Genomic DNA, 26,705 nt, shown 5'->3' on the forward strand with positions numbered 1-26,705 from the left:
TCTCAAAATTTTGATCATTGACCTCATTAAAAATTTTATGCCAACAGAATAAGGTCAATATAAGTAGTTTAATACTATAGATGTTTTTGTATTAGCATAATTCAATTTTGTGTAAAATTGGATCAAATATGGGTAGGGATTTGACAACTGATAGAGGAAATTCGGACTGGAATATTTTAAAAATTGTCGCTGAAATTTTAATGCTTTGTATCTATTTTGTGCCAATACCATTTATAAACTGTATTTCATTTTTTAAAGTGTTTAAATATTTGTAGTATTTACACAGTTAAGAAAATCTCAATCGTAGTGTAAAATTTTATGGGGTTTATTTTTGGATTTTTCAAAATACATTCAATGGCCATTTACTCAAAAAGTAGGTCATTGACCTACTTTTATTGAAAGAGAAAAATAACACTACAATCAAAGATCTATAACATACAATAGATGTCTTTTCATTATCATCAGTGGAATTTTTTTTTTCATTTTGAGTAAACGTCATCCTTAAGGCAATTTAAAAAATGGATGATAATAAGATGTTGTCATATACCTTGGCAAAAAACAATTTTTAGATTTTTTTTTCTAAAAAAAGTGTCAGTATATATAGGAGGATTTCAAAGAGAACGTTCATAATAAACTTTTAAACACATTGAATCACATCTTGTAAGGAACTGTTTTCATGGAGTTATAAAACGCGTAAGAAAGATTTTTATAACGTCTTCTTAATAACTCGAGTTACCTTGGAAATGTCAATATTGTAAGTTTTTGTAATTTTTGATTGAATATTGTAGACAATCAACTGAACGTTTTAAAATAGTAAATATTTTGCTTCTCTTGAATTTGTTGTTTAAGTCTAGACAGTATTCAAACCTCATATCCACTTATCAAGGCATACCACAGTCAACATAATAATAAGAATAGCACTGTGTTTAGCTTGTATTATGCCTGGATATAGTAGGTAGGGTTTGATACACATATACTAACAGTGCATTCACCTCTTACTGTATATTAAATAGTGAGGACTATATCTTCACATTATTTCATTACACCCGGCAGGACGAATTAATTTTTACGTATACTGCTATAAACAACATGTATATTGCTTTCTGGTCGTAGTCAACATTAACCTGTGGTCACTGCTATATTTATAACGCAAAGTAAACATTCAGAACTAAATTGTGTTCAACGGAAGCTAATATTGATAGATCTTATTTACAAATCTGTGAATGGAATTAATAGTCATTTGCGTACGAATCTTGCATCAATTTCAAACTGCATACACAAACTGTCTTTGGAGTTCTGTAGAGAAACCTTTAAGTTGCACTGAGCCCGTTTTAAACAATGCAATGGTTCCTGTAGAGAACAAGATCCCTTTCCATTAGCTTTTGTACGCGTGACAAGTTTGTCTTTACGGACGTTGGAGAATGAAACAATTGGTTGTCATCAGATTAACCCCATACATTAGAAGATAAACTTTCAGTTTGTAAACATCCAAACATCAATAGGTCTTAACTCTAGACCATCTTCTATCGAAAAAGTTAAGAAATTGATATGTCGAGTTTTTTTTTAATGTTAGCAAATCATTGATTTGAACCAATCATAGACACATCATTCCAGCAATTGACTTTATTTATTTTTGCACATACATATAACCAATGTGATGTGTATTCATTTAGAAATTAGTTCAGACATTCATCAGAACAAAGTTTGTCTCTGTAATCTGTTGACGGATTCATTGAAATGCTCAATTCACAGAGGAACAGAGAGAAAGGACATGAAAAACTTATTTTTAGTAGAATTGGATACCATTACCATCCCTGATGAATCATTCTCAAACCATGAACAAGCTAACACCTAGAATTGTGGATTTTTTTTTTTGCTACTAATTCCTCAAACTTTTGATTCAAAGAGACAGTGCAGCTGAAAACTTCAAATGTATCCATTGTATGGTTAGGAAATAAGACAAAATGCGTATTGCGACAGCTAAAGTACACACAAGTCCTTTTCTTATACCTAATTAATGTTATTATGAGCTTCCGGAAATTTTATGCAAGGTAGCCGTACGAACTTGAACGCAACCCTGGAATGTTTTACCTAGGCGTCCTTGGCACCCCCTTCCCCCTTTTTCTAAAATTTGATATAAATATAACGCATTGTACGATCTGTTGAGATGTGAACTAGACTTCATTAAGTCAATTATAAACCTAAAAATATACCACAAAAGCGACACACGAGGCTGTCTAGCCGATACTTATTTTAATTGGTAGCGACTCCTTTTTGTATAAAATTCTAACATCCGGTGATGTTAAAATACATTCGAGGTGTTTTCCGAGCCTGCTACGGTCATCATGGAACACGAGGTAAAAGGGACTCTCTAAACGGAACACATCATCACTTTCTCGATAATTTGCGTATGTTTACTAATTTCTTAAATTAAACTGACATATGTCAAATAACCTTCAAGGGGCCTCACTTACAAAATGAATTTAGGTTGTAGTAACTCCTGTGGTAAAAACGCCAAATACATGCTTACAAAATAGTAATTCTGGTTATTTTATAAACCTTGAACAATTATTAACTAGAAGAAGTAGAAAAGACACATTTCTATCAACAAGCCTGTCCAAGAGAATCTTGCCGAGCCTGTCCAAGAGAATCTTGCCGAGCCCTGCATATGTCTATAGAAAATACCGTTAATAGGTATAGAAGGCGGAACCCCGTGACATGTTGCAATGTATATATCAATGGGTTACTCATAATTATTAATTCTAATGATTTTATTAGATTGATTTCATTTGTAATTTGTAATTTGCCGAAAATTTATACATTTAAAAGAAGCACAGAAACCCGATCGAAAATTTTTTCAATAATTTAATAAGATGCGCCGCACTGTCTCTTTAAACAATGAAATTGAAGTATACACAGTTGTTTAGTGGAATAGAATCGTGTTTACTAAATCATTTCCGAACATCTGTTGTTTGCAAGTTGAACTCTTTTCTGTAAAACGCGAAAAATATAGAAGTTCTGTATTAAGGGTTTTATACATTTATAACAAACAGTTTCCCGCTAGAACATGCAACACTAGGCTCAGTTGGAATAAGGGCAATGGTTCCTACGCCCTCTCTTCTAAATTGATCTTGATGCCGAACTGTGAGCGCATAACTACATCCGGGTACTCCTCATACACGTGTCCTTCCACTAAACTCACCTTAAATCTGAAAATACGTAATTGGCAAAGCATTACTTTTTTTATCATTTTGGGTAGTTAATAAATTGACAGAGTTGATGTTAAACTATATTTTTCTACTACTTCGTTTTTAACTACCTTAACAAGTTTTCAGCTGTCCATTTTGTGGGATTTAAAAAAATATGTCTTTCAGTAACACAGGTAACTGAAATATAATTGTTTACCTTTTCACCAAAGAACCAATCAGGACTTTCTGCTCATTAAGGGCAAAGTTTTGACCTATGCAGTTTCTAAAAAATAACATTAAAAAAATTACCCACAAAGAATTGGCTTGCATTATTACTACATGTAGTTGTATATATTTTTCATTATAGCCTTCATCACAAACATTACCTAGATCCTGCAGAGAAAGGAAAATAACTGTAAGGATCACGTGACAATTTAGCCTCATCTTCAAATCTCTCAGGCTTAAATTCCTTAAATAGAAAATAATAATAAAAAACATTTTAAACTTCTAGAAAACTAAGTCCTTCCTTTGTAACGATTGTGCAGTTTTCTCTCGCACGTATTTTTATTAACACTTAAAGAAAATGTCTGAAAAAATATTAACGTAATGATAAGATTTTGACATGCCTAAATATATTTTCAGCATTCAGATACTTAGACTATTATATGAATATGGATGATGAGATACAAACCTTGTGGTCAGGCCAGACATCTGGGTGATGATTGACCGCATGGACGACGATGTCCACCGTGAAGTTGGCGGGAATCTCGACGCCCTCGATGTTGAGGGGTTTTGTGAGATGACGAGCTATAGCGGGTACTGGGGCATGCATCCTCATCACTTCTCGCAGAAACATCGACATGTATCGCAGCCGACTCATATCCTCCCTGTAACAACGATACCAGGTACCTTGATAAACCAAACTGTTCAAAAACGTAAATAGGAATCCGATATCATTCTATTATATCTACGTACCATTGTAGCTTTTGACGATCACCCAGAACTTGCATAAGCTCTTGATAAACTTTTTCTTGCAGATCTTGATATTTCCCTAAAGAGTATATGGCCCAGCAAATGGCAGAAGCTGTTGTGTCGTGGCCTAAAATTCACATCCTAAAGCTAAATTAGAGTTGCTCCGGAATGAAAAATTTAATATTTATCCTTATTAAGAACAAGTTATTGCATCACAGCACATATGAGAGTGAACGGGAACTATGAAGCAACACTTAAAACAACAATGCGAATTTCTATTCGATTAGATTAGTTCTTAACCAATGATAATTGATGTCTTTGACAATAATTAAAAGAGTTTGAGCTATTAGAATATTTGCTTTTGTACAATAAAAATATGATCGCATTGTTGTTAGTATGGTAGTATTTTGTCATAAAATAATTTTTATTTTTTTTCAATAAAATTGAAATCAAACAACGACCTTCAAACAGAAAGGTATCGACCTCAGCCCGGATTTCCTCGGCTGTCAGACCTTTGCCGTTTTCGTCTCTAGCTGTGATAAGAATGTCCAAGAAATCTTTTCGGCGTTTGTTCAGTATATCTGGATCATCTCTCTATATGTAACAAACGAAATATAAAGCAAACGTTTGTCTAACGAAATTTGTCATAAATAGTTGTGTAATAAAAAGTTTGAACTCAAATTCTTACAAGTGCTGTTCTCCTGGACTGAATAATTTCATCAGCGAAATTGTGAACATACTTTGTCAGTCTTTTATTCTCTCTGCCATTGGCCGTTAAACCATATATAAAGTCAGGATGCACCCACGGTGATCTACAATCAAAGGGTTTGTAGAGCATTAACGTCTGGTTTTACCAACTTTTCATATCACAGTGATGAAATGATACGGATATGATGCATGATAAAACAGTGGAAATATTTATAAGAATAAAACCACATTTTTTGTCATTAAAGATATGAGACTACGAGTATAATACAGTGGAGAAAATAGAATTCACATATGATATTACCATAATGAAAATATGGTTCATGTATAATTTGAAGACCCCTGTTAAGATAATTGATTTCAAGATTTTTTTAATTTTCTTACATCATCCGTTTGATGGCTAAATCCACCAACCTATGGACGGCATCAACGTAAGGATTGCTGTCTCTGTAAGCCACAAAACATCAAAAACGAATCAAAGTTATACAAAGAAACTATAGAAGCAGTGAGTACGTTAGCCGTGATCTAAGGCTTACCCCAGCTCCTGCACCTGACCGTGGTAAGACAGAGAACACCTCAACATGGTGTCAAGCGTTGCCAGGGACACCAGTTTGTCAATTTCCACGCTTTGTCGTGACTTGCAGAATTTCTGTAGTTTTCCCTGAGAAGCACAAGTATGTATTTGTTAGTTGCTTTCACCATTTGAATCAATGAAACAAGGAATAAATAGGTGTGATGACTTAAGAGAAGGACACTTTTTAATTGGTTCTAGGCTGGTCTCTAAAATCCCTTTTGGTTAAATATTTTAACAGTATTGACTGTATTTGACCAATACCAAAAACACTTCAGCGACGTCATTATAGATTTGTACGTAGGGTCTGAGAATGTCAAAATGGAAGGCGGGTGTCAGCAGACGACGGTTTCTCTCCCACTTCTTGCCACCTGATATTAGCAGACCATCGCCTGGAACAAATAATGGAGAACTGAATACGCGTGTTGCTATTATAGCATTGAATGACTTATTTTTGACGTCGTCGTGTCAATAACTGCCGTCAGGTGAGCAGACAAATTGAATAACGCGCGTTAGCGCGTTATGATAATTTGTCTGCTCACCTGACGGCAGTTATTGACACGACGACGTCAAAAATAAATCATTTAATGCTTATATTTACATTCCCTTACTGAAGAAATCAATTGTTTACTAAATAAATCGATATAAAGTGCAGATCACGGAGGGAGTGAATAAGTAACAGCAAGAACAGCTGTTTTGTAAAATCGGTTTAAACTGGTTTTCACATAGACTGTTGAGATAAGATCGACGAGCATGAAAATATAATCCATGATAAATAACTCTTGAAATGTTGCTTTTAACAATAAAGTCAACTTTTTTGTTCAATAATTATAAAACATGGTGTTTTGACAACATTCATGAAATACATTTTTTAACTGATAACATAGAAATCACTGTTTGAGAACTACTTATGTAAATTACTCGTAAATTCATACGCAGTGAATAGGTGTTGCATTTAGAGGCATTTAAACATCACGGAATTTAATGGAAAAACACAGTAGAATGTAAATATAAATATATATCTACTTTCTCATGTTCTATTTGCAGTATCAAACTGTGTATTTCCTTGGAGAGATTCCTCACCTAACCAAGGTAACAGGAATCTGTAGGATCCTCCCATCGTGTGTTTGGGTTTCGGTTCGGAGGATTTCAGGAGCACCTTTGCCGTTTCCGGGTGACAAACGCCGAAGCTCGGGTAGAAGAACATCGTCCAGCCATGGTATAGTCTAGCTCCAGTTTTTTCCTGAAGCTCGAAAATAGTTTTGTAGAACCCCTGCATGTTGTCGAACTATGAAAAAGGTAAAAGTTCAATTCCTTTATATAAACATTATATGTCGACCAAATCTTTGTATTGTAAACTTCATTTGCATAAAAGTTTTTTTTTAGTTCACATGAAGACTGCATGCAATACCAAATACTGCAGAATTGATAGTACATTGAGAAGCTTACATCCCCGTGCTCTTATGCTCCATGGAATGCACAAAACAAATATATTACAAAAACAGAAAAAAAATATTTCAATAGTTATCACGATAAGTAATGATTCACAATACATGTATATACTAATTTATGCTAAAGTAATCAATACACACTCTTGAACAGCGCGCCATTTTCATCTTTGCCCCTGCTTTAAAACCCCATATGTTAGGTAATGTGATCTCAATCTCGCAAGGTTGTCGTTTGTTTTTTTATTTGCATTTTAAAAGAGTAATCAAATATGTTTTTCTAATAATTTTCAAAAATTATGGAGATGAAATACTGATATAAATGAGACGCTTCAGTTTTCAGCAAATACCATGAAATGACAATGTTCTCATAATTTATATGAATTTTCAGCAAAGGTAAAACTATTATCTTGGCTCAGTATTCTACAAGAGGGTGAAAAGACCACAGTTCAGAAGACAAATATATTTTTAGAACTGCGTGGTAGAAAACAAGGAGCAAATTTTTACCTAAAAAAAAATTTATTATTTGAAAAAAAAATCTCGACTAGGTCTGCTTATACAATAATGATGGACTTAATTTTGCTATTTATTTTTAATTTGCAGTAAACTCAAAGATAATATAATACCAGTTTTAATGATATTGTGGCTATTGTTTGCATTATATCAAAGGATAGATTTTTAATGCACATAACTAGTACTATTCATCAATATTATCGTGGAATGATATGTGTTATAACACCTCTAATTACCCCGTAAATCACTTTAAAAAAATCGGTCAAACTATGGTTTTGCACTTTTTCACGCACATCACTCCTAACTAACAGCTTTTAAAAATACGCTGACTTCCCAAATCACTTAAAACTGACAGCGCTTGCCAGACATGCACAATTAATCACGTCTTACAGCATGCGGCCTGGGTACTCTTCCTACATACACCTTTCAAGTAACTTCAATATATTTGTTTCATTATCCTTATATAGTATATGTTTAGTCATCTTCGCTAGCCAAGGGTTTTCGGTCCACTTTGCTCCCCATAAATGGGGAGCAAAGTGGACCGAAAACCCTTGGCTGGCGAAGATGATGTTTAGTATGCATGCCAAAAAACTTTACTGATTGAAGTCACAAACAAAAGTAATTGTTAACATTAAGTACTACGATCAAGGTTAACAGTCCTTGGGGGAATATTCAGGATTCATGAAGCAGTGGTATAACTTGTTGAATAATCATTTTAAGAGAATGGATGCGGGAGGTGTATCTATATAGAAAGATACGTTTCCACGGGATATTAATTGATAATGCGCGAGTGATGAACGATAGACAAAGAACCATGTCATGACTATTCATTGAATCTCATAATTGTACAAAAGAACCATTATAACAGGAGCTTGGACTTTGGGTAGTTGTGTCAAACAGCAATATGACGTATGCCTGTCTATTTCATTGCTGCCCACTCAGTGAAAGCTCATTGAAATTAACACGATTTGTCTGGCTTCTGAGCTAAGACTACGCAATCGGTGCATATTTCACTTGAATCCAGCATCATTTTTAACATGTTTTGACGCAAGAAGTGATAGCTACGTCCTACGGAAAGTCCAAGGCCTTGTAATAATGGTTCTATTTCGTCCACCACTAGATGATTCTTGAATAATTATTTGATGTCACGGATAGTAGGCTGTATAAAAAGTATAAATTACCACACCAATGTTGCTTGTAAACCCCAAACATTATCAATATTCATTAAACTCGTGCATTTTCATACTTGTGAATTTGACGTAGGAACCAAAATTATCGAGAGAAATGATGTTTATTAATTGCCGTATGTATAGTTCTATTTATTTGTATATTTTGTAATTGCGAAAAAGTTATTTATTTGAATAGTAAAATTGAATTATGAATCCTTACAGAATATTACGAATTTTTGCCGCTAGGTGGTGTGCGTCAAATCCACTAAGTTCATTATCGACGTCACATGAAGTACTGTAAATTCCATATATTACGCGAGTACTTAATTCCGCGATCCCGCTGGTTAGTATCAAATCGCTAGAATTTAAAATCGCGAACGTTGAACTTTCCTCATTATTTCTATTAGTTCTCAACTATAAAAAAAAATGGCGAGATTTTAAAATCTGCAAAGGGTGCTTCTCGCGATTTTACGCAGAAATTAATTCCTCGTGTTTTTTAAGGAATCTACAGTACGTAAATCATTATTTTTGTCGATTAAAACGTTAAAAAGAAGGAACAGTCAATTTTCCATATATTTGAAGCTTGCCATGGTAACTGCAGTCTCCTTTGAAGTCTTAAGTTAGTCCGTGCAAGTCCTTGAAGTTCGTGCAACAGTTTACGAGTATTCCATATACAGATAACCTTTGAGGCGGAATGAGAGATAATGCTAGGAACGGTGCAGTTGTCATGACATTATTTCACCGAAGGTTCACTTTAACAAGAGGCCCATGGGCCACATCGCTCACCTGAGGAACAATAGGTATGATAAAGTCAACTTAATGGAGTCATAATACAATCTGGACAATGTACATTAATACATGTATATCCTGTATAAATAAAATCCATTTTTCCCCCTTGGAACTCGGATAGCCCTGATTGCTGAAAATATTTACAAGAGCAGACTTTAATCACCGCTCCTGCACATATATAGGGACTCAACGTTATGCAGGCAGGGATGACCGCACACCTACGCAACTCAACAGGTACCAACGTTAATGCAAGCAGAGATAACGCAAGCAGGGATGACCTCACACTTGCGCCAACAGCTCAACCTAACGCAGGGAGTGCCGCACACTGCACTAGAAAGGCCAGAACACCAGCAGGGATGACCATACACTAGGGCTCCGCCGCAACCACCACCAATACAAGCAGGTATGACCGCACACTTGTATCAATGCGATACAGGGCAGATATGACCACACATTCGGAATCTTTGGTTAGAAAAACACGAAGACTAGACAGAGCAGGGATGTCAACACCCTCAATCTCTCCGTACCTGTTCAAGTTTAACCCCAAACAGTCGCTCATTGCAATGCTATAGACACTGTCTCTATATATGTGCCAGCCTAAAATAATTCATAGTATCTAAAAACTGGAAATCAAAAATAAACAAACTAATCCAGCCTAACCCAAAACTACTTATGCAGAACAACTTATATACATTGAATATTTATTATTGTATAAAAATAATCATCACATTGATTGGTTAACAGTGGATGCATTAATTAAAATAATCAATAAATCAAGGGCAATAACCCAAAACAGTAATACAAAAAGATTCTAATGAAAAAATAGCTGCCTGCTTCAATTTTATAGTCATATCACATGTTGAGTATTGCAGTTCTCAAAAAGATCCTTTACAATTGTTTATATATGGGATATTTAGCTACATCAAACTCTGAACCTTCTTGTGAGGCCGAAGAATTGTCCTGGAGCCAAAGTCTTAACAATTAAAAAGAATCATCTTGCTGATTAGTTTCTGAGAAGAAGATTTTTAAAGATTTACTCTTTATTCCAATGTAAAACTTTAACACCCCCCCCCCCATGTGGCCTCACCCTACCCCCAGGGGTCATGATTTTCACAACTTTGAATCTACACTACCTGAGGATACTTCCCACAAGTTTCAGCTTTCCTGGCTGATTAGTTTCTGAGAAGAAGATTTTTAAAGATTTACTCTATATATTCCTATGTAAAATTTTAACACCCCCCCCCAATGTGGCCTCACCCTACCCCCAGGGATCATGATTTTCACAACTTTGAATCTACACTACCTGAGGATGCTTCCACACAAGTTTCAGCATTCCTGGCTGATTAGTTACTGAGAAGAAGATTTTTAAAGATTTACTCTATATATTCCTATGTAAAACTTTGACCCCCCATTGTGGGCCCAACCTAACCCCAGGGGTCATGATTTTCACAACTTTGAATCTACACTACCTGAGGATGCTTCCACACAAGTTTCAGCTTTCCTGGCTGTTTAGTTTCTGAGAAGAAGATTTTTAAAGATTTACTCTATATATTCCTATGTAAAACTTCGACCCCCCATTGTGCCCCAACCTAACCCCAGGGGTCCGATTTTCACAACTTTGAATCTACACTACCTGAGGATGCTTCCACACAAGTTTCAGCTTTCCTGGCTGTTTAGTTTCTGAGAAGAAGATTTTTAAAGATTTACTCTATATATTCCCATGTAAAACTTCGACCCCCCCATTGTGGCCCCACCCTACCCCCGGGGGTCATGATTTTCACAACTTTGAATCTACACTACCTGAGGATGCTTCCACACAAGTTTCAGCTTTCCTGGCTGATTAGTTTCTGAGAAGAAGATTTTTAAAGATTTACTCTATATATTCCTATGTAAAACTTCGACCCCCCATTGTAGCCCCAACCTAACACCAGGGGTTATGATTTTCACAACTTTGAATCTACACTACCTGAGGATGCTTCCACACAAGTTTCAGCTTTCCTGGCTGATTAGTTTCTGAGAAGAAGATTTTTAAAGATTTACTCTATATATTCATATGTAAAACTTCGACCCCCCCATTGTGGCCCCACCCTACCCCCGGGGATCATAATTTTCACAACTTTGAATCTACACTACCTGAGGATGCTTCCACACAAGTTTCAGCTTTCCTGGCTGTTTAGTTTCTGAGAAGAAGATTTTTAAAGATTTACTCTATATATTCCTATGTAAAACTTCGACCCCCATTGTGGCCCCACCCTACCCCCGGGGGTCATGAATTTCCCAACTTTGAATCTACACTACCTGAGGATACTTCCACACAAGTTTCAGCTTTCCTGGCTTTCTGGTTCTTGAGAAGAAGATTTTTGAAAATTTCTCGAAATTTTTCATTAATTTCTAATTATCTCCCCTTGAAAACGGGTGTGGCCCTTAATTTTCACAACTTTGAATCCCCTTTGCCTAAGGATGATTTGTGCCAAGTTTGGTTGAAATTGGCCGAGTAGTTCTTGAGAAGATGTTGAAAATGTGAAAAGTTTACGGACAGACGGACGGACAGACGGACGGACAGACGGACAGACGGACGACAGACAAAATGTGATCAGAATAGCTCACTTGAGCTTTCAGCTCAGGTGAGCTAAAAAGATGGCTGAGGCAAAATAATTCCCGAAGTCACCTCTGAATTTAGGACGTTTCCGCACGGGACAGGGGCTGATTTTTTATGAGATGAAAACCAATGTGTAAGATGTTTGACTATCCAAATTTTGTAACAATGCGAGGTCATTTGAATTTTTGATGCCTGTTGTTTCCGGAGGGGGTTGAAAAGGCCGAGCTTGATTTTCAGGCATATGTGCAACTTAGACTTTACAAATTTTCATGCCTTGCTGGATGCACGTGTGTTTTTTTGCTACTACATTGTAAAAAAACATGTTAAGAAGATTTTTTCCCAGAAGTTCGTTTTGAACTTTTTAATCTGTGTCTAAAATTGTGCAATTTTGGTAAGAATATATAGTAAAATTTAATACTTTAATGACACCTGCATATCCAATATTTACCCACTGTCAAACGCGGTGTTCATATGCGCTATATGAAATTGACAGGACAATATTAAAGGAAGGTCAAGGACGCAGCTTAGTTTTTGTCCCAGGTTGTGACCCAGTACTTGCTGATTTAAGCCGGAAATTTTCAGCCTGACTGGACATATACACATTCGTACTATTATAATATAGCATCCGTCGTGAAATAACCGACGAGTGGATTTTATTTCTCGTTTGGGTATTCGTAGTTATCTTATATTTATGTCCCATTTATGTAAAAGGTTATCTCTCCTTTGGCAAATATTCTGCATTTTGCATTTATTCAAATTCTTTCACCAGCATGCATTAGTTTCTCGGATATACGTGTTAACATATTCTCTTTTGAGAACTGGACAGGCATAGCCTACATGGATGTAGGCTATGCCTGTCCACTTCTCAAAAGAGAATAGTGTTAACACAGCTTGAGGTCCCGGGTTTCGCAACATTTTTAAAAGTCCTAATACTATTACATACTAGTATACACATACATAATACTAACAAACAAAAGTAGGGCGCTGGCTTTGACATTCGGGAAAATAATGGCCTGCACGATAAATTGACAAGCGATAGTCAACACTCACCAGTGCAAAGTGTCCCCATATTGGATGGATCTTTCCGATGGGGTTGATCTTGGAGGTCAGCTGGAGCCATTTTCGGTACTGTAGTCCATACTGAATCAGCCAAGTTATGATATACACAGATACTATCGATACGATTACCTGGACCAACATGGCAGAGCGAAAACCACAGATTAAGTAAACAGCTGATTATTAACGGCGCGGTATCGGTGGATCGCCGTAATCGGTGTGTGCTGGTACACTCACACACACAGACTCACACTTTCTTTATCTCCTGCCTGAACTGTTAGAAGAACCTGGGGGAGTAAGCCAAGGTATATGCCCACAATTAAGTGGCCACAACCCTATCATTGGTATGTTTCAAATGACAATCACGCATTTACATTGTAGTATAATATGTGTATTTTTAACTTCAAACATTTTTGTTCCTGTGCTTAAACATCTCGAGAGAAGTTAATAAGTGCATGTACATAGAATAAAGAATACCAATATTTTGTCTTAAAGTCCATATCTTGTATCCCCTCAAAGGGGCATGGTCACGAAAATTAATTTTTCCGATGTTAATCTTTACAATGCTTCAGTAGGGCATTTTTAAAAAAGAACCAAAATTTGAGGAACTTTCGTTTAGTTATAACGAGTTGCAAAGCCGTTACAATTCTTTGTTATGTAAACAAAGCTTTTGTTTATATGTTGAAGTGAAAATTTCAGTTTTCGACCTAAAATGAATGAGTTAAATCGTTTAAAACTGTTTATTTATGGTTAAAATGAATAAGAAGGTAGACAAATCATCTTGAAAAATGATTTTTAACTGGTATATAACCTTTGTAAACAAAAACAGGACACAAGCCTTGTTTGAACGACAAAGAACTGTGAGCTCTGTATCTTAAGTATACGTTCTTTAAAAAAAGGTATAATAACCCACTTAAAAAACATCCTGAACATCCGATTTCATTAGCATTTTGTTGCTCAATTATATATATATAGCATATACATATTTTGATACACAAATTTGAAGTCAATTTCTGAAGGTTTTTGGCAATACTGAATACAAATAATTATAACATATGTTTAATAAATGTAACAAAAGAGATATTTGTAAGAAAAAGAATTATCGGTCAGTTTTTCAAATGGACAGAAGTGGTTTTATACCTCGGCTTATTCCCCCACTTTCTTTATGCAGAAGGCGTAGTTTATTTACTTTAGTTTACTTGTTTTACAGCCTTTTTTATCCATTAGCATCGACACATTTTGAAAAAAAACCCCATATATTTATTACCTACAGGAGTTGTGAGACCATTGGGCGCCTATTAACATTCACCACAGTATACGACGTATCATCCACTTAATAAGATGTACTGATTGATCGAGACCTAAGGTTATGAAAATAATATGGGGAGAATGAAACATCATTAATAATGATTTTAGTTGTGTTTTTGAATTTTATGTACATATTTTTGATATGAATTTCTGATATTGGACTCATCAACTAAGTTGTTACGAAACATGCTCAGGTAAGCATTCGTCAAAACACAACTCCATTTAACAAAATCAATAAAATATACACAATCCGTTGGAAATGCACTTCACATAATCTGAAATGGCTTGCAATAACCTAGGGTTATACAGCTTGCCCTACAAAGTGCACCCAACACGATAAGAGAAAAGTGTTGACAAGTTTTAAAGTGTTGGTATCCGCATTAAAAGGTCGTCTATTACTAATACTTCTAATGTTTATATTTCAGTGGAGTTTTATGTAGTTCATGTATCAGGATGTTTCTAAATAAATAAAAATACACCTGCATAACAGCAAGACTTGGTCAAAAGGTCAAAATAGCGCATGAATAATCGTAATGTTGAAAAACACATCATCGCTTATAGACATAAGCTCGGTTAAAACATTTATTTTTTTTAATACGAAATTTTCTTCCTTCATTTTATTCACAATATTAAACCAGGAACGAGGAATACGATTATGGCTTAGGATTCACGAAAGATCATGTGAATCGTAACAAAGTCTCACCGATCCCTAAGATTCTACCACAGGTACAGACTTAAAATAAACATTTTGAGAAAAAAAACATAGTCCCTTTATATATTACACGATTTTTTAAAAAAAAATGTTTGTTTGAAGTAATATTGTGCAATGAATGTATACATTAGATTATAGAAATGCCATAAAAAGATAATTTACAGAAAAAATCCTGGGGGTCTCATTTTTGCTAGCCGATGGTTTTCGGTCCTCGTTGCTCCCCATAAGCCCAAGGGTTTATGGGGAGCAAAGTGGTTTTCGGTCCTCTTTGCTCCCCATAAGCCCAAGGGTTTATGGGGAGCAAAGTGGACCGAAAACCTTTGGCTGGCGAAGATGTGGGGGTCTATACACTTGAGAGTAGGGGATGGAGTTGAGGGGGTCTTGTCCTCAAGCACCTGTGGATTCAACATTTGCAGTTAGTCAAAGTAGCAAAAACTCAGTTATAGTTCATGTCTAACTTTTCCTACAAATCCAGGTTAAAATCGCAAACGCAATTTCACCGACCTTTAGTGTGCAGGCCTAGTCCATTCACAATGCATGTCTGCCCTATCAAATCTAACACAATTTGCTTCCCTGTCCTGTTTGTTCCGTAAAAAATTAAGTAGCTTGTCTCAAAAATGCCCGAGTAATTATATTATTTTCTTATTTATTTGTGATCATTTAGGACTTTTATAACCTCTTCATACACAAAGGTTTGCTCCTCTTGATATTTGGCGAGACAGTAGATGACCCACTGTATTGATAAAGAAGTCGTGTCGTGACTTAAAAGACAATTTTAAAAAATCATAATGTTTTTATACGTAGAAAACAAACTTACAAACTATTGTATGCATACACATTCCTTATTCCGTTCCCCACGATATAATACTTAGTCTATTGAGGCAATTTTTAAATTCGACCTTTATTAATAAACCTTTCTGACATCGACCGCTGACCTTGACCTTTCACTTCGCTGAACATGTCTGATTATGTAGTTAATGGCTGACAAGAAGGTTAAGTTTATAGACAGATAGATGCGATTGGCAAAAAAAAAATCAGCGGACATTCCTTTGAACTATGCCCTTAGAGACACAAAAAGTGGTTTTACCTGCAAAGAGAATGGTGTCAACTTCAGCGCAAATGTCAAGGTCAGACAACCCGTCATCATTTTCATCTTTGGCTGAGATGAGCATATCCAAACAAATCCCGATTATCTGTGCAGTCCGTCGATATCTTCATAATCAATAGCAACATTTGTATAATCCATAATAATCCTGAGATTTTTTAATATTTCAGCATAAAGAAGAAATTCATTATGTAAAGATATATTTATTTATTAACTGAACCACTAGTATCTCCAAACTGAATACTATAAAGTACTCTTGATGGCCAAACCTATAAACTAATAGAAATGATAAAAAAAAGAAACAAGATATATGTGAGCCAATGCTCACTAGTGATACCCCCGCTCTGATGTGAATACGCAAAATAAGCAAAGTCGACATTTAACAGGAAGTTGGCATTTGATTGGTACAAAAATATATCCAACGACATGGCATGTCTAAACAAATAGTGTGTTAAAATTTCAAGCATCTGCGATAAATATTGCTGAGAAAAATGCGAGAGAAACTTTTGTAACAGATGGACAGACAGACAAAAGGACAGATGGACAGACAGACAGACACACAAGGGTAAAACAGTATACTTCTTCTCCTTCGGAGCGGGGGTATAAAAATAAAAACTGCTCTTACTTATGACTTCCTTCGCGGTGAGATTATTTCATCAACACATTTCTGGACGTGAATTAGTATGGTTGTATGGGACACCTCCATGTTATGACGTATTATTTATGACGGATTATTTATCGAAATAAACAATATTATCAAGAATAATTCTATTTATAGTTTCTTTCCCAAAATTTTCAGCTTACAGCGTAGCGCAGTGGGTTAGAGGGTTCACAACGAATCTGTAAATCATGAGTTCGAATCCCGCTAGAGTTTTTATAAGTTTTACATTTTCAAAAATTTTTAAAACGGATTTTTTGGTTAAATATTGCAAAATTTGAAAATTCTATTCTAATTATAATGTACTTTAATCCACATAAATATCAACAGATGTCCCATACCACCTTGATCTGTTCAACTCTCGAACCTTTGAAAACAGCCAGTAAATAAAGTTACAATTGAGCCATGACTTTCTGTTGATATTAGTAAAGTTAACACATGATAAAAACGGAAGCACAGTAATTTAATATCTTTAAAAATGAAATACAGAACTTAAGGATGAATTGGACAAATTCATTATACTGTCTTTCAAAACAATAATATCGAAGTATACTTTTATTTCATGTTTCCTTTCGACTTCATGTTGTCTAACGGCTTCTTGCAGTCGTTCGAGTTGTATAGCTCAGTTTTTGATCTGCAAGTAATGAGTTTAAACTTGTAGGTTTTCATAAAATTATTTTTTCCTTTATAAAAAGTTTGGAAATACTTTTCACTGTTAAAAATATATGTAGATTTTGAAATCTATAAAATGGTGATTACATTTTGAATCTCACTGCGTCTAGCTTTTACTACTCTGCATTCTGTCTTTGCCAGACAAGGGAACAAGGTGATTACTTACAATGCCCTGTTGATTGGTAACACGATAAGTCTTCTTATTTTAAAAGGAATCATCACGTGTGTTATAAACTTAAAACCTGACAGGTAAGATACCTGTAATATTTTCATAATTCGACTGATTACAACATGTAAGCCTATGCCTACTTAAACGAACTGGGGAAGGGGGGAGCTCAAATTCATAAACTGCTATTTTTGGGAGTTGATTTTAATCAATTCTCCTCTGCAGTTATTCTGGCAAACCGAAAGTGAAACAGTGTTTGGACCTAAGGACAAATCATCACCGCTGACAAGATTTATCTTAGTTCTTGAAAATAATCGATAAATTCGATGTAATATATCTTGAAGCATTGGTTTTTAAGAAACTTATTTATGAATTCCTTGAAAATAGTCAGATGTGTACGAACAATTTAGATATATTTTACAGTCGTATGTATTCATACGCCAGAGTTCAATAAAGTTTTGTTCAACCATCGGCTCTCTCCGTAAATCTCCGACAAGCAGAGAGTCATTCTATATTTAGAGGTCGCGTCATCAAGCTATCACGTGACCTGGTGTACACAGGAGATTAACGGAGACAGTCGAGCATCTGGTTGAACGAGACTAGAGTTCATTATTGCTTGGATCCATACAATTTTTTTTAATATTTCGATTACTAATACACAGTTTGATGGAATCAATTCTATCTTTAATCATTGCACAACACGAATCATATGGGGTTTTCTTAAAATTCTTGTCGGAAAAGTCCGAGAATTCATATTATAAAAATGTGCATAATTCAAAGACAGGTTATAAACTACTTGCCAAGCAAAGTAACATGCCGTTGATTTTAAAATGAATAATAATCGATAAAATCAACTCCCGTCAGTACTTCAGTACTTTGATTTTATATTGTTAACTATAGGGAACGAATCGCAAACTATAGTAATAATTGTTTAACTGTGTTTTTTTATCTGTAAAACCATATTTTACGGTTATAAACTATAGTTTACAAATACAAATTTAAGTTTTCTGTCTATACAATGTAAATAAACATTAACGATATATTTTGCTAATAAATATGGATTCACATTTGTAAACTATATTTTACATTTGTGAATTATAATTAAGTGTTGGTATTAGTTTTACAAATCGCGAAACTATATTTATCAGATGAACTATGTTTTGCAATCGCCAATTGAGTGATAATTATGGTATACACTTATGAAACCTAGATGGTCTAACTTTGGTCTACAGATGTGAAATATAGATCAACGACGTTAACTATAGCTTCACAGATGATGAACTAGGTTTATCAACTGTTAACTATAGTTAACAAACTGTAATTCGTTAACTCTAGTTTTTATTTGTAAAACCATATTTAACGGTTGTAAGCTTTAGTTATATGTAACCTAAGTTTTTCTATTTTTAGGTCACCTGAGTAAACTCAGGTGACCTATTGCTATCCGTTTTCGTCCGTCGTCGTTCGTTAACAATTTACATTTTCAACTTCTTTTTAAAACTACAAGGCTGATTGTTACCATTTTTGGTGTGAGGCATCTCTATGGTAAGAGGAATCTAAATTGTGAAATTCATGGCTCTTCCACCTCTGGGGCGCCACATGTGGGGCTAAATATTAAAAAAAAAAGCCAAATTTTCAAAAATCTTCTTCACATATGTGTGGAAAAAAACTGGTTGCATAGTTATGATGTCCATGAATCCCTCTTCAAAAATTGTGAAATTCATGGCCCATGTATCAGGGGTTCAGGCTCTAGGGTGGGGCCCTATTAAATCTTAGAAAATCTTCTTCTCTACTCCTATATATATTTGTTAAAAACTAAATGCCTGAATATGAGGCCCTCTACCAAAATTGCGAAATTCTTGACCCCTTTGTTAGGGGTCATGATTCATGATATTGTAACCAGATCTTTAAGTTTTTCGCCAAAAGTATAGGTTACATAGTTCTTTTTGAAAGTTTTCAGGCAGGGAGGTGGTCGTCATTACAAATTTATAATTTTTCTACTCCAGAATGAAACCTAATTAATTAAATGCATATATGAGACTCCTCGACAAGTTTGTGTATGGGTTATGTGCTACTCAGGTGACCGTTAAGGACAATTGGCCTCTTGTTAGATAACGTAAACAATAGATTTTGCTGATAAATATATATTCATATCTGTAAACTATTATTTAGATTCGTTAACTATAGTTATGAGTTGTTCATTATAGTTTCACAATCGTGAAACTATATTAATCAGATAATCTTTTTTGTGTAATTGCAAATAGTTGCTTTCAGTGTTAATGATAGATTTACATTTCTTCAAGATTATAGATGGTCACGTTGACTATATATGGTTTTCAGATGTGAAATATAGATTACCGTCGTTAAGTATTAATAGTTTTTTGTCCAACCAATCAACCAGGAATATCGACTGTGAAACTTTGTTTAACTCATTTTTGTGAATGTTGCGTGTCATACAAGCATATACAAATATTCAATTTTTAAATGCTAAGTTTAACCTTAATTAAGACTTCAAAATATTCGGTAGCCTCTTGCCTTGACAATGAAGTTGGTTAATTTACTCTGTAACTCATGGATCTATCTTTATTCATTAAGGAATCTTATTCCTCAAAATTGGTAACATTGTATCAATGATTTCTCAAGAAGTAAATTACTGAAATATGGAGACAAAACATTCTTCAAAAAGACATAAAAAGGAGGGGTCAGCGTTCATACCTCTTAGTTATGGTGCATTTAATTTAACAGTTTTGCACCTAAAGTGCAATTTCAATCCGATTGGCATTTGTTGCCAATATTTTTAATTAATCGAAATAAAATTATTACATCAAATATTGTTTTAAGGTATAAACAATAATCAGATTGAATAGAGAGAATAAGAAAACATTTTGTATAAAGCTGCATAATTTTTTTCGTGACCATTTTACACTTGAAATAACTACAATTTGATTCAAAATAAAAGCTCTCTGAAAAATGAAAATTCTAAAAAAAAAAATAAGGCAGTTTGACTCTATATGTAATCAATATATGTATTCAATGTAATTTTGCATAATAAAACATGGAGGTCAGTGATGTTGACTTTAAAGGGCTTCAAAGGTAAAATTCTTGCCAAATTTGGCTTTAACAAATTGAGACTTACATGTATTTGTTATATGCCGAACGTCTATCAAAATCTCAACTTTTAATTTTAAATACGTTTCACTGAACCTAGAGAATATGTTTCAAACAAGCGCACGTATCATAACACAAATAAGAATTTATGGATATGCATACCATCAGTAAAATACACGTAACACTAATATACAAATTAATTAAGTTTTTTTTTTCAGATGAGAACTACATATGGTATTCTCTTTCCTGCGGTTGTAGTTCATCAAATCCGAACAAAGTACCTTCTCATACCTTGAAAAATGAAAAAAATGTTAAATTTATAATACAATGAGACAAAATATGTAAGTGTAGGAACACTACTATACAAAAGCTTACGCTTTGGTATCTTGATTAGTAATGTAATATCAAATAGTAAAAAAAAATTTAAATGGTATATACATATTCGAGCAAAATATTTTTTTTTCAAATGATCATCGGAGGAAAATAACATGAATTGGATCAAATTACAGATAGAAATTATTTTTCTCAGAGTTGTCAGAGAGACACGCATGAACTACGTGAACTCATATCAGAAGTTACCCCTATTTTGCAAGAAAACAACACTGTTTAGGATTTTATCGCGGTTGTTAAGTGCATTTGTTAAGACCATTTTATTGACAACATAACACTTCATTTGTTGTTCAATGTTGCCTTTTTTCTTTTCAAACCCCAAGTATCTTCAATGCAGTATGGCAATTTGGTTGACAGTTCAAAAACTCTCCAAGGTAAAAGGGGTATTTTTTTCGTAGATATAAAGGAGATCTAGAGGAATTGGGAAATGTTAGAATAAGCACAATAGAATGTAAAATTAACTTTGCCCTTACATAGACGACTCTACAGAAAAAGGAATTTTGGCCTTAACCCTTGATGCATTACCAAAAACACACCAGTCCAAGGATGTTAAATTGTCTTTTGATAGGAAGGAACTTGCTAGACCTGCTGTTGGATTTGGAAGAGTTGATGACAAAGATGGATCACGAAGAAATTTTTTGATCAAATGGAAAGAAACAGAGACTGAACTTAATGTTGTGCGCAGTGTGATATCATCATTACCTGCTGATGATTTTTACCATCAGCAAAGTCTTGATATGCAAGATAAAGTTACGTAGAACGCAATACTAATTACAATTTCTGACATAAGCAGTAGGATAAAGTAACTACAAAATCTTATCTTGAGCAGAAACTGTATTTAGAAAGTTTGTTTTCCTTATTAGAAGGAGATTGGAAAACAAGTCGCTTTGGGTCATCTACTGTAAACAAAAATATTGCAAAGAGAATATGATTTCACAGCTTCTAGACTGCGTCGACAGCATTGGATATGCTGTACCCTGCATATATAAATAGAACGAGTCACAATTATGTAAGGGGACGAAATGTTGTTGTTGAGTTTGAAATACAGTCTTATGCCCTTGAAAGTTGTTTTGGAACTTTGAAAGATCCACAAGAACATTTTGACAAAGTTTTTCATGGCATGCAAAAACCGTTTTCAGTGGAACTTCAAAATCTATTCGCTTCCAGAGTCCTTCAAACTTCTTTCTCAAAATAATATTTAAATTTTGATAATATGAGTTTGTAAAATAGTATTCAAATTTTGATAACATGAGTTTGTTAATAAAATGAAATTAGAAATAATAAAGAATGAAACAATAAACAAATAAAAGAGTATTTCATCAAAAACTACTACCGTTTAATTATTAATTCTGTTCGAATAATTAAGCATGAATCATTTTATTCTCAGTGTATTTATCATTTAAAAAAATTGACATTGATTAGGATTATTTCTTTACAACTATTTGAATATCATCTACTTACACGGATTTCATTCATTACGGTATCTGAATTCTCTGAAAGAGAAGTATTGCCAGATTCGGCTTCAAATACCCGTAATTTACGTCATTGATGAAATGTATTGGGCTATACGTTACAAATTTGATTCGTAGTGTTATCCTAGACAAGGACACAGACAATTCTAAATATATATACTCGTTTAAAGAGTATCAGGTACACCTGTTGACAATGCTGACATGTAAACACTGCATCATGCTCGTTTAACAATACTGTTGAATCGTCGCAATTCGCGGCGAATCTATGGAACGCCATCGCTGCCTTATAGCATAAAACTATAGGTACATTATGTCAAATTATCATTACTTTATGTCAAAGTCCATTACGTGGTGTGAATATATCTTTACATTTGGTCAAATCGTTATTACGTGATGTCAAACGCACGTTAGGTGAAGTTAACATGTCTTTACATGATGTCAGCTTTTTACGTTGTGATGTAAAATCATCCGTACGTTATGCCAACATTGTACAACCAAAGGTCAATACATCATTACATTATTTCGACACTGCATTACATGGGGCAAATGTATCCTTACATTATGTCAACAATTTATTACATGCTATCAATATATCCTTACATTATATCAACACTGCATTACGTATCGCTATTCTATCTTTACATTATGTCAACATTTTATAACATGTTATCAATATATTTTTGCATTTGATCAACACCTTAATACATGGTGTTAACACATCCTTTCATTATGTCAACACTGTATCATTTAATGTCAAAAGTACATTACTTGATACGAAAATGTCTTGACTTTTTGTCTAAACTTCATTACGTGATGTGAATAGGTCTTTACATTAGGCCAATTCTCTATTCCGTCATGTATACGCTCCATTTACTTTAAGTCGAAACATCATTCCGGTATACAAACACGAAATCCATGGCCTTTATATATTTGTAATGTTTTAAATTCAAAATTTACAACATAACAAATACATAGAAACGATACGCCGATTTATCCAAAATGGACCCAGAAAAACCCCAACAGTAGATACTAGTAAGAAGCAGTGATTTAAATAGGCTAGTATTCCTATTACTTCCAACTTCTCAATCTTTCAAGGTAAAGGACTATATATGGTATGGGCCTAAAATTATTTTACTGTAATTCTCTGTTTTCTTTGTACAGATATATATGTGATGTTTTAACTTACTGTTCGTTTTGATTAAAGTGCCCACAATTTACAAATACGGCATTGTAAAGACAACCTTTTCCCGCCATTTTTGCATTTTAGCATAAAAAAGCTTGTTTTCAAGCAGTTTTTCTTTCAGGAAACAGAGCGCATGCTTGAACCAACAAAATATTTTAATCAGAGATGTATCTAGCCAAGTCTAATAAGTGTCAAAAAATTTGTCCTGGTTCAAGCATGCGCTCTATATTTCCCGTTCGTAAAAAGATGAGAAAAATGTCAATTTTCGACTGATTTTGATTGAATTATAGAAATAGCGTCACTTCTGACGTCATATACTGCAAGTGAGTGCAAATGAATCAAACAAATATGTGAAAAATATATTTTATATAAACTGTTCTAAATTATAACATAACATTTTATTGTACCCGAAACACTTTTAAAAATGTTGAATTATGGGGGCCAAATTTGACTCTCATCATTATAGTTCTTTAGGAACAATTTCATTTCCGGCGAGAAAAGTGCCGGGGGGGGGGGGGGGGGGTTGGGTTTAACCCTCTATGATGCTATGTGCCTAATGGTTAGGTCTAACTTTGCAAAAAAAAGTGTGGTGGGGGGGGGGGGGGCTAAGCCCCCCTAGCCCCCCCCCCCTCCCCCCCCCGGTTCCGACGCCTATGCACATAAAGTTCGTACTACACACTCAGTCATTTAGCAATCAGAGTTCTTTATCCTTGCAAATCCTGTATGTCGTGACGCAGACAGTCACCCAGTGCATATTTAATTTTCTAAAATTTAGTCTCAAAGTATTTAGTAGTTAAAATAAAGTATTTAGTAGTTAAAAATAAACGTTGCTATTGCTATCCTTAATTAAGGACATTGACCCTAACTGGGTATGGCCGTTCTACTACAAAATTATTATGCTGTGAAAATGATCTTTTTCTTATTGCAGAGGGGGTGGGAATTGTGTTTGTGGAGGGGGTACGCTACGTTCCTACTCTTCCATCCAAGATGGCACTTGATAACTTATTATGAAATAAAACCTACAAATATTAATGAATTACAATACATCTTTAACCCTTTTAAAGGCCTTCTCCATCTTCATATAGATGGTATTGGGTTTTTTTTATGAAATGTTTGTTTTATATAATTTTTCGGACAGAGGGTATAAATCAGAAATATGTCATAATAAAACGTACACAAATAAGAGAGGGGAAATGTATTCGCCGATTTTAGAATTTATTATAAAGAAAGGCAAACCACTATTAGTAGAATTGGCACTGTCTTCAGCGTTTTCCTCATACACCAAACTTACTAATTTTTAATTAAATGAAATAATTCGACAGCATGAGTGGTTTTTTGTAAACAATTACATGTATGATCATGTTACATATATTTTCGTCGTAAGTATAGAATTGGCGTGAAAATAGACAAAAAAGGAAATATACGCCCATTCCAATCTGTTCCGTTGAATACCAATATCCACACGGGTAATGGTAGTTTGCGGAACGGAACGAAACCTGAATCTTAAAAATAAGTCAAGTACTAGTACTGCTGACATTGTAATTTTAAAAATGTTATGCTTGGAAATGTGTTTCGTTTGTTTTAAAGCTCTAACTAATAAAGAATATTCATTTGCTAGCTTAAACTAGTTAGTAAGTTCTGCCGTGAAAAACTTGTAATCTGTTAATTTTACAGTAGTATTATATATACGTATATTTTTCTTTAAATAACGAATTTAAACAATAAAATTAAAGATCAATCTTACTTTGAAATGTAATGAATAAAAACAAAATTGCTCATTTTTTTGAAAAATTCTATTTTCCCATTTGATTACCCTTTCCTGGTTCCGTTCTGTTCCACAAAGTTTCAATAGCCCATGGATACATTTGGGTAAGCTTACCGTTTCTATGTATATATGAAGGCAGAGGGTATCCGTGTTCGCATAACAAAATGATGTTTCAACTTAAAGTAGTGGAGCGTGTACATCATGGAACAGAGAACTGACCGACAGCGAAGACTTGTTCACATCACGTTATTCAGTTTAGACATAACGTAATAAACTTATGACATCAAGTTATAAAGTGTTGACATAATAAAATGATATATTTACACCATGTAATAAAGTGTTGATAAAATGTAGGGATGGAATCGCAATATGTACTGCAGTGTTGATATAATGTAAGGATATATTGATAGCATGTAATAAAATGTTGACATAATGTAAGGATACATTTGCCCCATGTAATACAGTGTCGAAATAATGTCATGATGTATTGACCTTTGGTTGTACAATGTTGGCATAACGTAAGGATGATTTTACATCACAACGTAAAAAGTTGACATCATGTAAAGACAAGTTAACTTCACCTAACGTGCGTTTGACATCACGTAATAACGATTTGACCAAATGTAAAGATATATTCACACCACGTAATGGACTTTGACATAGAGTAATGATAATTTGACATAATGTATCTATAGTTTTATGCTATAAGGCAGCGATGGCGTTCCATACGAATCAATATTTTGTACTTTATTTCGACATAGGTAGTCTTAATATGAAGATGGACATTTTAAAGAGACAACCCGTAACTTGACTCTTTGTGTTAACAAACTTTAAACAAAAACACATATACATGTAGAAGTTTTTTGGCCCATACATCATTTAAATAATTAGGGTGTACCAAAGGCGTTATTCTATTAGTCCCCGCAAGACACAATAATTTTAATTGAACATAGCTTTTTGGCTGTTATCCAAGACTAAACATTGGCTCATTGTTTATGTGTAAAAATGAAGGTAAACATTTAGAATTAAACGGTGCTCAATGGGAGCAAATATTGATGAACCTTATTGACAAATCTGTGAATGGAATTAATAGTCATTTGCGTAGGAATCTTGCGTCAATTTCAAACTGCATACACAAACTGTCTTTGAAGTTCTATAGAGA

At 34.3% G+C, this 26,705-nt stretch overlaps 1 protein-coding gene across 1 annotated transcript; it reads right to left on the minus strand.

Annotated features, from left to right (window-relative positions):
• Positions 1-1,838: 1,838 nt before the first annotated feature.
• On the minus strand, positions 1,839-13,240 carry LOC105332013 (cytochrome P450 4A2). Its single transcript, XM_011434428.4, has 12 exons — positions 13,002-13,240; positions 6,520-6,724; positions 5,701-5,828; positions 5,402-5,526; positions 5,250-5,312; positions 4,849-4,972; positions 4,622-4,754; positions 4,164-4,287; positions 3,880-4,075; positions 3,575-3,657; positions 3,406-3,471; positions 1,839-3,209 (listed from the first exon to the last, which is right to left on the minus strand). The coding sequence occupies exons 1-12, from the start codon at positions 13,149-13,151 to the stop codon at positions 3,107-3,109; spliced, it is 1,500 nt and encodes a 499-aa protein (XP_011432730.4). The 5' UTR covers positions 13,152-13,240; the 3' UTR covers positions 1,839-3,106.
• Positions 13,241-26,705: the final 13,465 nt, after the last annotated feature.

This window comes from Magallana gigas, chromosome 3, assembly GCF_963853765.1.
Source record: "Magallana gigas chromosome 3, xbMagGiga1.1, whole genome shotgun sequence".
Taxonomy (NCBI): Eukaryota; Metazoa; Mollusca; class Bivalvia; order Ostreida; family Ostreidae; genus Magallana; species Magallana gigas.

Bases quoted from the DNA above. Each gene is read 5' to 3' on its own strand.
- LOC105332013 (XM_011434428.4), bottom strand. From the start codon at position 13,151: ATGTTGGTCCAGGTAATCGTATCGATAGTATCTGTGTATATCATAACT. The intron at 4,973-5,249 runs GTAAGAAAATTA...CTTTGATTGTAG, and splicing joins TTAGCCATCAAACGGATGAT to ATCACCGTGGGTGCATCCTG. The intron at 3,472-3,574 runs GTAATGTTTGTG...GTTATTTTTTAG, and splicing joins CCTTTCTCTGCAGGATCTAG to AAACTGCATAGGTCAAAACT.